Genomic DNA, 13,854 nt, shown 5'->3' with positions numbered 1-13,854 from the left:
AAGCAGACCTGTTAATGACTGAGGTCCATGAGGGTTCATTTGGTACTCATTCCAATGGACATGCCATGGCTAGAAAGATGTTGAGAGCAGGCTACTATTGGCTGACAATGGAGTCTGATTGCTACAAATATGTGAAGAAATGCTACAAGTGTCAGATTTATGCGGATAAAATTCATATTCCCTCGACACTTCTGAATGTGATTTCATCACCTTGGCCTTTCTCTATGTGGGGAATTGACATGATTGGCATGATAGAGCCGAAAGCATCCAATGGTCACAGATTTATTCTCGTAGCAATTGATTACTTCACCAAGTGGGTTGAAGCGGCATCATATGCAAATGTGACCAGGCAGGTGGTCGTGAAGTTTATCAAGAATCAACTCATATGCCGTTATGGTGTGCCAGACAAGATCATTACTGATAATGGATCTAACTTGAACAACAAGATGATGAAAGAGCTGTGTAGCGAGTTCAAGATTGCACATCATAATTCTTCTCCTTACAGACCCAAGATGAATGGGGTTGTTGAAGCTGCTACTAAGAAGATCAAGAAGATTATCCAGAAGATGGTTGTTACGTACAAAGATTGGCATGAGATGCTGCCATTTGCTTTGCATGGTTATCGTACATCTGTCCGCACTTCAACAGGGGCAACCCCTTTCTCCCTTGTTTACGGCATGGAGGATGTACTCCCAGTAGAGGTGGAGATCCCATCAATGAGAGTCTTGATGGAAGTCAAGTTGACTGATGCTGAATGGGTTCAGAGTCGTTATGAGAAATTGAATTTGATAGAAGAGAAAAGATTGACTGCCATGTGTCATGGTCAGTTATATCAGCAAAGGATGGAGAAAGCCTTTGATAAGAAGGTCAAGCCTCATGTGTTCCGAGAAGGTGACCTTGTGCTCAAGAAAGTCTTGTCTTTTGCGCCCGATTCCAGGGGCAAGTGGACTCCAAACTACGAAGGTCCATATGTTGTTAAGAGAGCCTTCTCAAGCGGTGCTTTGATACTTACAACTATGGATGGGGAGGATTTCACTCGTCATGTGAATTCAGATGCAGTCAAGAAATACTTCGCCTAAAAATAAAAACAGAATAGCTCGCTAAGTTGAAAACTCGAAAGGGCGGCTTAGGCAAAAATGAGTGTCTCGGTGGATTGAAAGCTCGAAAGGGCGATCCAGGCAAAAGTTAGAGACATAAAAAATGAATATGTATCCCGCTAGATTGAGTACCTCACCCTGGGGCAATCTAGGCAAAAGTTAGGGATTTGGAAAGTAACTGCATCCTGACAAGACTTTGTTCTACAAACTGTCATCTGTCAGAGATTTTCGCTCAGTCATCGTCAACTAAAGCTTCAAATACATCGGATTCAGAGTTGGGGGAGAAATGGTCATTATGTTCAATGTAGCCCTTTTCCAATATATATCACCAATTTCAAATTTGTAAAGATCCATGGAGTCTCTCCATTTGCAGACTACCATCCCATCAAATAAATTTGAGCCTTTATCCAATTATTTGCAGTCTTATTTGTTTTTATTAAACAAATGTTTTGCATGTTTTAATTGAGAAATATCATTGTTTTAAACAAATAAATTTTCATAACTTGTTTTTAAACAAAGTGAACATTCACAATGATAAAAAGATACTTGGGATGTCTTCAGTGCTCTCCCGAAGATGGTACGATTCCCAACAGGGTGAGACATTTGTTCATATTCATGGAATACTTGTATCCTCTTCCTCCGGAGCCTTTTCTGGTTTTTCTCCGGAGCAGAGTGGTTGGTAAAGATATTCATCCCTCTTTCCTTCAGCAGAGTAGTGATCCTTCCTCCCCGGCATATGTGATCTATTTGGTAGTACAATATTTAGTGGTGACCTTGGAAGCTTCTGATTGGTGGTTGTTCCCCAAAGAGATCCATCCCCCCTCTGATAATTTCCCCAGTAGAGTGGTTTCTACGGCGGATTTTATTTGTGTGAACCTGTCCCCAGCCGGAATGACTGATGTCCATTCCCCTGCCGAGATCTTTGTTTCATGGTATCTCTTGCCCCCATCAGATTGGGTGTTCTCCACTGGGCCTAGCTTTCTTTCTTGAGATGTAGTACCGGATGTTTGTTCATCATTCAGTGGACCTGTTTGTGTTAGATATGTCTGTTTTGTCAGCATTCATCATACATAAACCACAGATATATGCATAATTTTAACATTCAGATATTCGTGTTGCATTCTCTGCCATATATCTTTGATTGTTATCTCCTGCTAGTTGGTAACATGTTTCCCCAAGTGGATGTTTGTGTCTGATCTCCCCATGTAGAGTCAGCCCCATAAGCAGAAAGTGTTTATCCTTCCTTCCATATTCCCCACTGAGTTATGCCCTCGTGGATGATGGTTGTTTCTGTTTCCTCCCAACACATATACTGGGATGGAACTCCCCCCTGAGTTTTATCCTCATAGGGATGAGTCTTGTTTCGTCGTGCCTATCTAGTTTGTTCCTAGATTGGTTTCTTGTGTTTTTCCTTGCACTTCCCTGTAGTTTAGATGAATGATTGCTCACTAACCAGTAATTGTCCATCTTTTCCCTGGCGGAGTCTATGGCCTTCTACCCTCATACCGGTAGTTATAAGTCCTATTTCTGTGGTTCTCTACCCTCATACCGGTAGTTGTAAACCCTATTTTATCCCCTTGCAGAGTTAATCTTTTTGTTCATCCTAACCGATGACGGCTACTCTTCCGTGGTTTTCCACCCAGTATTCGGTAGATGTAATCCCTTCCTTGACGGTTATCTTTATCCAATATTGGGTATTGATAGTCCTTCACCCCTTTTGAGTATGTCTCCCAGTAACCGGTGATATATCTCCCGGATCGTTGCCTTTGTCAATGTATCCCCAGCGGGTCATCTTTCATTTGCCTTTTGTCGGCAATGATCGTTTCCCTCTTGTGATCGGTCATCATTTTATACCTAGTATTTGGTATCCCGATGCCCCTTTTCTTTCGGTCGATTTATCCTTTATTAACCCAGTAACCGGTTGTGGATGATCTTCCATGCGAGTGTGTTATCTATGTTCTGACGGTAATAGATAATATATCTCATGAACTCTTTGGTTGAAGTCTTTTGCTCTTCCCCAGTCGAGTAAGATTCGTATTCCCATTTTGTGGAGTCGAATGTCCGTCCTGTAATCGAGTTTGCCTTTTAGCCCTCTTTTGGACGATGAGTGTCTTGGAAATATTCCCCAATTCACGCCTTGGTCGGTCACCTATTATATGCCCAGTAACCGGTATCCTTGGTGTTCCTTCCCTTCTGCTCCCTATTATGACATTTTGTCCCCTGTGGAGTCAGATTTTCCTGAGTTGAAATATACCTTTTTAGGTTTTCCTCAGATGATTTCGGATGTTTGATATCTCTCACCCTTATACCGGTCTTAGATATTCATTCTCCCTGAGCATGTTGTTCTTTCACCCTCATACCGGTGTTTTGATCACATGTCTCCTTGAGCTTATTACCCAGTAACCGGTAATACCTCATCCTGGTGTTTCCCCAAAGGAGTCCTGTTTGGACATTCCTCAGTGGAGTCCCTTAGTGGATTTTCCCCATCTGAGTCCGGATTTTCATCCGCAGTACCCTTTGTGGATAGTTCCGTTGTATTGGCATATTCCCCAATACATGCCTCTTTGAGTCAGCTCGAGTCCTTCCATTGATTTATTTTTATGGAATCCTTCTCGTGTCTTTCACCAAGTGTTAAGTCGTGACCTGCTCACGCAATTTATTCCCTTTCTTATCCCCGTGAGTCCCCAGAGTCTCTGTCCCATGGAGCGAATTACTTATATGGATTGTCAGTTTCTCCGGATTTCTCTTCTTCTTTGTGGACACATATCCCCACAGAATATTACCCTTTGCATACATACATCTGCATCATGGGGTCTCTTAGGGACCAAAATTCGTCTCTTTGTTATTATTTAAGCCCATTCTACCCCTTCGAGACGAAGATTTTAACCTTCACTTCTCCGGCTAGAATGACCTTAAATAGGGGCATCTGTAAGACCCTAATTTTAACCCTAATATCCATCATGACATCATAACATTGCATTTGCATTGCCTCAAGGATCATAAGCATCTTGGTTCCCTTTGCCTTTGGGTTGGGATCTCTTGTGAGTGGTTTGAAATCACCAAGCATGCTTGAATTGTATATTATTGATTTTCTCATTTTTATTTACTAACTAAAAGCACAAAAATATGTCACTAGCATCTTTTGTTTGTAGCTTGAGCAGTCACAAGGTCTAAAGGCTTCTAGGAAACCCTATGTTGTGAGAAAATTCTTTACCTTGAATTAATTTTTAATGATAGCAAATTGTGTGATCATCATCCAAATGTTGGTTGTGCATTACATTACATGATACATTTGTGTTTTATATGTTTTTCATCCCACTCTATTGTTGCATAACTATACATATAGACCTACATTGATACTTTCCTTAAAATAACAATTAAAATGCATTTTGTGTCAGTATGCATCAATACATAAGCCTCTGCATCGATACATATAGCATGTGATAAATCACAAAACATTTTTGTTCAGTATGCATCGATGCATACGAGTCATGCATCAATACATGAAAGGCAAAAGACTCTATGCATCGATCCACACGATCCCTGCATCGATACATGACTAATTGAAACAGCCTGTGTATCAATACATACGCATCAGGCATCGATACATCCTAGTGAAATAATCACATGCATCGATACACACGACTTTTGCATCGATACATGATTAATCAATTTCACCAAAATTTCACATATCTTACAGTACGCATCGATGCACACTCTTATGTATCAATACATAAAGCTGTTTTGTGGTATAACAGTAACTGTTTTGCAGCATATATAAGACAGGTTATAACAGCAGTGCAAGACGACGAATTCATTGAGGGAAAACAATTGAACACAAGATCAAAAGCAGTGTTGGAGCAATTGTTTGAGAGCAATTAGAAACCTGAAAGAGACTTCATCTTCTCAATCACTTTTCTTCAAGAACATTTACACATAACCATTCTTGTTCTTTGGATTAAAGAAGCACCGAGATAACGTTCAGTGGTACGATCAAGGATCTAGCTGTGGTTTGCAGTGGAACGATCGAGGATCTAGCTGAGTTGAAGATTGAAGGGGGTTTCTAGGAAAAACCTACTGGTTTGTCCTTCAAGAACTGGAGTGTTCTTGAGGGTTTGGGAGTCACGTTTGCAGAACATATTCAGCCGCAGCGTTGCGTTTGAAGATCGGGGGATTTCGCAAGCAGGTCGTGGAACCGGTGAATTGTTTGCAATTTCGTGCAGGAAAATCTTGATCGTGCTCAGATCAAGTGAAGGTTCATACAAGAAGAGGTTCTTAGAGTTTAGAATTCTGTCTTTGTATCATAACCTTGTATCAACGGATTCGGCAAAAATTGATAATCAAAGTTCTCAATTTCATTTGAAATTGAGAGGGAGACGTACCCACACGCGAGGACGACGTGGGGAACTTCCTTACCAAATCTCTGCGTATCGTATTCTTACCTTACTCCTATTTACGCTTTAAAACTGTTTTCGAAATTTCAGTTAGTGTGTGGTGATTGTTCCTGTTGCAAGACAGCAGTGGCAAGAAAACTTTTAATCAAACTCCATTGCTGTTTATCATCGATCACATACACACCAACTGTTTGACAAAACGGTTAGCTAGATTTTATTCATTGGAAATAGACTTTAATGATAAGTGCATTCAATTAGTTAAAATTCTGATGTGAATTGTTTCTGTCATTCTCATTAAAATCCAGCAATTAAACTTGTGTGTCCGGCTTTCTAGTAGCGGTTCAGAATAGACGGAAGTCGATTCGGGACTGATTTTTCCGCCAAATTTGAAAACTCTGATAAAATTTCAAATCCGTTAAATTTCAAAGAGGTGATCTATTCACCCCCCCTCTCGATCACTAGCCACACCGTCTAACAAGTGGTATCAGAGCGCCGGTTCGCTGGTGCTCTGTGGCTGCCTGTAACAGTATGGATTCTGAACCAAAGGGGGCGTATAATAGAGCGCCTATCACTAGTACAAAAAGAATAATATAATTTGTAAATTTACACCCGTTTTACAAAAAACGGGTGTAAAAAGCAAATGCGGTGGCAGTTTTGTAAATAAAGTCTTATTTTGAATTTTAGTACGTAACAATAGACACCCTATTTTTAAATAACGGGTGTAAATTCAAATATTATTTATTATCAACTCTATATTACACCTGATATTCAAAAAAAGGGTGTAAATTTAAAAATAAAAATAAAATATTCGTGCCTTAAACAATAACTTTTATTATTCTTATTTGTTTAATCTTAAATTTTCTTAAAAAAATAATAAATTTTAATATTAATATATAACAATAGACACCCTATATTTAAAAATAGGGTGTATAATTATAACAATATAAATGACTAAATTTATATTAAACCCGTTATATTAAAATAGAGTGTAAATTTTGGAATATTAATATAACAATAGACACCCTATATTTAAAAATAGGGTGTATAATTATAACAATATAAATGACTAAATTTATATTAAACCCGTTATATTAAAATAGGGTGTAAATTTAGGAATCCCTAAGTACAATTTATCATTACCGCCTAAAATATAACCATGACTTCTCATGTTCCAAATTTTCTTTTCATTTCACATTTTAGAAACTTTTCATCATCGATGAAGTGCAAGAAATAGTGAAAAAGGAACAAAGAACGTGATTGCTCGGAAATCTTCACAACCCACAACGGCTTCATCATTCTTCTTTACCGTTTTCTATACTCTCTTTTACGCTGCTTTGGATATTAAAGTTGATTCATTCGTTGTTGTTCTTACTTTTCTTTGCTGGGTTTCTTCTAGTTTCATCGTTAATTCCATCAGTTTCGAACTCGCTTGGAAGGTACTTTATTCATTTATTCGTTTGTTTTCATTCATCTACTCATCAAAATTATTTTAACCATTGTGCTGGACGATCTTTACTCATCAAAATTATTTTAACCATTGTGCTGGACGATCTTTACGAAAGCTACTAGCAGCTGCTCGACGACTCATCGAAGAAGGTTTTTTCATCTCCATAGAAACATAACGCAACATCAACAACGGGTTATTGATTTGCAAGTTTGAGACAATCAGGTAAATCTTTTTCCCACTGCCTCTATAATATTTGAACACATGGTTGATTTTGAATGTTGTGTTAATTGTTTTGTGCATTGGTTGTGTTGATTGTTTTGTGCATTGGTTCTGTTTGGAATTAACATTGAAACAGTTTTTGTATATTTTCGTATGGTTCTATTATTCTGATCTCTTTCACAGATTGTGTAATGCTGAAACAGTTTGAGTATGTTTCAGCTTCTTGTTTGATTTTCATTTAAAATTGTAGTATCAATGTTATGATTGAACGTTTAGGGCATTTTCCGCGAGTTCCCAAGCCCAACGACAATTCCAAGATGGGATTTTCATTGGAATTTGCTGGCATGCTTAACAGAGCCTGCCTGTTCTTTTATATTAGGATTGTTGGATTTGTCGCAAGCCTGCTTAACAGAGCATGCCTGTTCTTTATGTTCATGAGTCTGCATATGGTAAGCTATTTGGTCTATATTCAATCTTGAAATCGTACCCCAGAAATTTCTGTAACCACGTCTGTTGTTCAGAAGTTTGCAGTGATTGATCCATCAGGATTTTCATACTTCTTTGATCTGTTCTAGTAATAAACTTGTTTCCCAACAAGTTGTGTTTGAACTTGGCTAGTGCTTCTGTAATTGCCAATAGCTCTCTGATGTAGGCTGAATGTTTCTACATTCTAGGTGCTAATATTTTTGAAAAATAGGTTATAGGGTGTCCATTCTGAACCAACACTTCCCCCACTCAAATGCCCGATGCATCAGTCTCCAATATATGGTTATAAGAATTTTGGCAATGCCAACACGGGCTGCAATGGAATGGCATCAGTCTCCATTGCAAAACTTTCTCAATTATGCAGACACTATTATAGGTAACTATATTTTGTGGAGATGGATTTAAATAGCTTAAAGGATTAGCCAACTGAACAATTATGATAAACAGTTATGAAGCGTCAATATGGATACAACCTTACCTAGTGGAGCAGTAACCAACCCCGTGAACGTCTAGGACATCCGAGCACCAGTGCCCAATACTTTCTTTGTAGGATTCTATTTTCCGTGCCAATCTATTTAAGCTCAATACTTTCTTTGTGTGGCATTTGCTTCTCTGTTGAAAGATGAAAACTACCTAGAAGTTATAGTAATTGTTTAACAGGAACTAACTATACAGCTATGTACATTGACAAGAACTAACTTAAAATGTTTAACAGGAAAAACATATATGAAAATATTCGTCGCAAAAATTCATCCAACACCTTAAGTATGCCAACAGGACATAACATGTGCTATCATACAGAATAAATTTTGGGCTTTAGAAGTGGAAGCTAAAACTTACAGCAAAACAAGCAAACTTCCTTGTTTGTTTGTCTGGATCAGAGCATCAGTCAATAAGAATACTAACGATTTGATATCTTGCCTGCAAATTCCAAATGTATTATAAGTGAATTCATAATATGATAGCTGCAACAAGTTAAGTGTCAGATTTTGGATTCTCATATTTGATTCAGTGTCTGAATTTTTCTGTGTAATGAAAGGAAAAAAATGAGAAGGACGGCGACATAAGAAAAGTTCTAAGAACAAGTCCATATATTTGCTAAACTGTCAGTTCTTTCAAAAAGCAAAATTGTGTGTGGCTGTACCACCACTATCAGATCCAACCTTGTGTGGTTCTGTACCACCACTACCAGATAAGTGAGAAAATCAGTGTTCAATTATGTATAAGATGGTCATGTTCAATTTCTTTTCATACCAATATTCTCATGAACTGACTTCAAAGTCATATCTTCTGTTTAGTTAGGATATAGTAACCATTCTACATAAGTTGTTGAGTGTTAGTAACACACTAACTAGTTGCACAAGAATTTAACAAAGCAAAACACTATTGGCACTTTAATTTCTTTTTCTTTTTGTCGTTCTATCTTTTCTTTCATATCTTCTGCTATTATATTCGGGCATGCAACTACAGTTAGATACCTCACTTCCATTGCTATCATACGTAACTGCTTCATCGTTAATAAACTCATACTACAAAAGAAATTTTAAAAGACTTTCAAGAATGAATACAGGGAAAGTTAGAAGATGGGATGCATAATGAACCTCTCATGAATAAACTAATTAAAATGCCTTCACTCCAATGATATTGTTCTGGTCTGCATAATGAATCTCTCATGAATGAATACAGTGAAATACTTTACCTGTTTATATGAATTTGGGCCTTTGCCATGCCACATGAATTAAATATTCCTGCTGCACTTAAGGTCACTTCAGATGTAGTTATCCAGAAAAATTGCAGAATTTCAAGTGTACGTTAAATGAAAAATATTGTTCTAATTAAAATATGAACTCTATACCTTTCTGCCTTCAAAATTTGACAATGTAACATCATTGATGGAGAGCAACTGAGAAGCTGTTAGTGTCTGACTTTGAATGTATGCTGGTTTCCATGGAGGAAGAATATTCATAGTCTCACTATGAAGCATTAAAACTACCCAGATATTTTCTTCTGCTTCATTGCAGCAGCCTAGAAGTCTAACAAGGTCACCATGTTGAAACTTATAAATGACCTCCACTTCATTTAAAAATTCTTTCATCCCCTGTCCGGATGCTCTTGAAATTTTTAACTGATGTGTTAAATAAACTCATACCTCACTGATTTAATGTTTCTTTGATATGCATATTTGATGTTGTGTTGATTGTTTTGTGCATTGGTTGTGTTGATTGTTTTGTGCATTGGTTCAGATTGTCATTTTGAACACCTTTTTTGAATCACTTTTATTTTTGTTTTTACTTCCTTTCATGTTGATTTTAATACACTATTTAATGAGATGCATGATATCCAAAAGAAAAGGAAATAAAAAGGAGTATAACAGGGAAAGGTTTTTATTATCTTTTCAACCTTAAACAATAGTATTTAGTTTTCAGTTTGGAAATTAGAACCAAGTGTTTGTTATAATTCAGCGTTGTTCGCTAGTTTTGCTTCTGAGTTTGTAAAATTAGTTTGCTAACTGTGTTTTTAGTTGTCAATTTAGTTGTCACTAACTTAGGATATAAGGATGAACCTTTTATCATGGCAGCTCAAGCAGTACAAGTATTTTATGTAAAGGATCCCTCGAACACTAGGTGGTCTGTTGTCCTCCAAAGAAGAAACATGAATTATAGTGATGAAAATGAAGATTCAACTCTAGACATTGATCACAATACTTCTTTTTCAACACAAAGGCCTTATTTTAATGATGAAAATGAAGTTGATGATGTTTATGCCATTCGTTATGATCATCAAGAAGGGATTTTGGAGGATAATAACAAATAACCAAGAAAAATTGTTATTATGTTTATTATTCATTTTAATTTTAGTTTTGACTAATATTGTTTTCTCTCTAAACAGGAATTATGGATAAACCATCTAGCTCTTCACCAAAAAAAAAGAAGACTAGAGGTGTCACAGCATTGCTACGTTTCATTGCCAAACTTCCTGATGGTGAAAAATACCAAATTGATTTTGATCCTGATACCTTCCAACCCATTGGTCAGTATGCTGCAAAGTTTAAAAGTTATTTGTCATTCATTGCACGTAGCAAGGTTAGTATAAATGAAAAGCAATGGAAAAAGATAAGCGATAAGTTGAAGGACGTGATATGGGACGATATCACGGTATGCATTTTTAATTAATTATTTTAAAGTTATTATCTATAATTGCTTCAATTACTAACACTCCTTATGTTTTGAAGTGTAAGTTCACTTGCCCCACTGATAAAGAATTTAGGAAGCATTGGTTTGTTTATATGGGGGAACGATTGAAGCAATTTAAGACATTGCTCTCAAATGTCTATATATTTGGGAAAGGAGATAAGCATGGAAATACAACTCCATTTGAAAAGTATAAATTTATCAAAGAAGAAGATTGAGATTTGTTTGTCCAGACTCGACAAAAAGAAGATTTTCAAGTTAGTTAAATTTGTAGATTTATTTTTATGTTATCTAAATTGATTTGGTTTTTGACGTTTAGTTTAATGTGATTTATTTGTAATAGGAGAAAAGGCTAAAAGGAAAGACACATGCATCAAAGAATATCCACCCTCATATTTTGTCTCGTGGTGGTTATGAAAAACTTAGGGCCACCGTAATGGAAGAGAGGAGGAAAAAAGTGATTGAAGAGGCCAAAGGTGATGAAAGTTTGATGGTTGACCCTCCCGAACTAAAGCGATATGAGGCATGGTTGATGGCTCGACAGAAGCCATCGGGAAATTTTACATCTGAGGCAACAAACTTAGTAGCATCTAAGATTGTAAGTAATAAAAGATTTATTGATAAATTTAAATTTCATTCATAACTTAGTAATCATTTTACATCATTTTTATATGTATCTAAATGTTTTAGGGAGAGTTAGTGGAAAAAATACACAAGGTACTATTGTCTTTGAAGGGCGTGACGATATCTTGACTGTTGCCCTTGGAATAAATGAACACCCTGGTCGGATCCGCACTGCTCCTAGGGTGTGGGCTTTAAGAAATTCTATGGAAAAAGTTCACGCTCCACCTTAGGAGGTGTCTCTCAAGATGACCTTCTAGCCCACCTTCAAGCCTTGGAGCAAAAAATGAATATAGATTTCCAACATAAATTACAAAAACATCTCCAACAACAAAGAACAGAGCTCCAACAACAAATGCAAAAAGAGATGCAAGAGGAGAGAGCTCAAATCCAACAAGGAATGAAACTCCTACAACAGATGCAATTGGAGCTCCGCTCCGAGAGGCCTAAAGAGATGTTTATAAAAGAGGTATGCGTAACTGGATACAATTAATCTACTAAAAATTAGAAAAAAATTAATTTAATTAATGTTCACTTGATACAGCATGTAGAATCTGTGGGTACGAGCACTAACGGAAGTTGCTCAAAGGTTATGACTACTGAAGATTTAACTAAAAAAATGGATGCTTCTGAAGATTACCTCAAAAAGATTAACAATCTCAAGGAAAATTCATTCTCTCTAGATTTGGATCATGAAACAAGTGAACTCTCAATTTTTATTGATAGGGTGGATCTTAATGAATTAACTTCCGGTATTAAATGGCTATCCACATCTATCTTGTCTTTATGGTGCACGTAAGTATCATATTCTATTGTTAGTTATTTTTTTTATGTATCAAATATAATTAATATTTGTTTCAAAAATTTAGATATCTACATCGCATGTGTATCTCCAAGAATTTCAACAAACTATTTGGGTTTCTCGATCCAAATAGGATACTAGTTCACACAAAACCGGCCGAAGTTATTCAAACATACATACAAAATAAGTTGGATGGAGAGCCAAAAAAATGTTATTTAGGACCATTGCTAAATAGGTAAGTACATGTTTCCTTCAAGGTTTTATCGTTTTTCATATGTTATTTTGTAATATTTAAATTTTATTGATTCTAACACTTTTTTTTTGTAAATTTACAGCAATCACTGGCAATTGTTTGTCATTTGTCCTGAAGATAATATTATTTTTTGGTTTTGTTCATTAAACAGATCTCCTAAGAAAAATATTAAGGTCATATTGGAGGGGTAAGAAGCCTAAATAGAGAGATATCATTTATACTAAATTTTTGTACACATAGTCTTTATATTTATAACTTACTTCGTTGACAACTCTTTTATCAGAGCTCTAGAAGGTTATCATTTATTAAGAGGTATTAAGAAGAAGAAGCCTAATTGGAAGAATATTATGGTAAGATTTGTTTTACTATATTGTCGTTTCTTGGAATACTGGTGTGTTGGCTTGATTTTTTAGTTCTTGAAAGATACCATTTATAAAGAGGTATTAAATGCCCATATATCTTGATTATTTATATTATTATAAATGAGATAAAGAAAAAGAAAATTCCGATTTTATAATTGCAAGTGATATATTTGTAAGTTATCATTATAAACATGTAGTATATTTATTACTGAATTGCACTTATGGTGATAAAATTATAGTTGTACATGCTCTGAACCAACTAAAATTGTATGTGTTTCTATGTCGAGTGAAGAAAGTTAGTGTTGGTACAAATTTTGTGAAAAAGGAAAAAAGTTTGTGATGTTGTTGTTTTTGGTGGCTTTAATGTAACTAGGAGTTTATATGCAGGGGCATCAACAAGATAACGGATGGGCATGTGGATATTATGTCATGAAAAATATGTTTGACATTATTGATGCTTGTATTGTTGAAAGATTCAATGAGGTATTTTATATTACATATATTTAATGAAAAACATGTAAATTATTGTTTTAACATGTAGTTGTTTAATTTATTATATGTTTGAACTTGCAGATATTCACAGACACCTCATCATATGAAAAAGAGTCAATTGATCACATCCGACAACTTTGGGCTCAATTCTTTTTGCAAAAGGTTGAAGAGCAAGAGAACCAGGAAAAGAAAGATTTAATGACAAAACAGAAGCGATTAAAAAAAACTTATATATAGATATATTTTTGTTCCATGAATGATTTATTGGTACAAGTTACATGAACAAAGTGGTTGAATTTTTTTCTTACATGAATACAATTTTTGTTGATGTATGACTTCAATGTATGTAGGTGACAATTTACACCCGTTTTATATTAAATAGGGTGTAAATGTCCTAAAATTCAATGTATATATCTACCAATTACACCTTTTTTTATCTAAAACAGGGTGTAATAGGTGACAATTTACACCCGTTTTATATTAAATAGGG

The 13,854-nt window shown here is 35.8% G+C and overlaps 1 protein-coding gene across 1 annotated transcript; it reads left to right on the top strand.

Moving 5' to 3' along the window:
* Positions 1 to 11,650: 11,650 nt before the first annotated feature.
* LOC127079498 (uncharacterized) lies at positions 11,651 to 13,645 on the top strand. The gene is made up of 7 exons (XM_051019882.1): positions 11,651 to 11,924; positions 12,000 to 12,250; positions 12,325 to 12,492; positions 12,593 to 12,697; positions 12,794 to 12,860; positions 13,260 to 13,355; positions 13,446 to 13,645. The coding sequence occupies exons 1-7, from the start codon at positions 11,742 to 11,744 to the stop codon at positions 13,599 to 13,601; spliced, it is 1,026 nt and encodes a 341-aa protein (XP_050875839.1). The 5' UTR covers positions 11,651 to 11,741; the 3' UTR covers positions 13,602 to 13,645.
* The last annotated feature ends 209 nt before the right edge of the window (positions 13,646 to 13,854 follow it).

This window comes from Lathyrus oleraceus, chromosome 5, assembly GCF_024323335.1.
Source record: "Lathyrus oleraceus cultivar Zhongwan6 chromosome 5, CAAS_Psat_ZW6_1.0, whole genome shotgun sequence".
NCBI lineage: Eukaryota > Viridiplantae > Streptophyta > Magnoliopsida > Fabales > Fabaceae > Lathyrus > Lathyrus oleraceus.
This window is presented reverse-complemented; position numbering and strand designations above follow the sequence as displayed.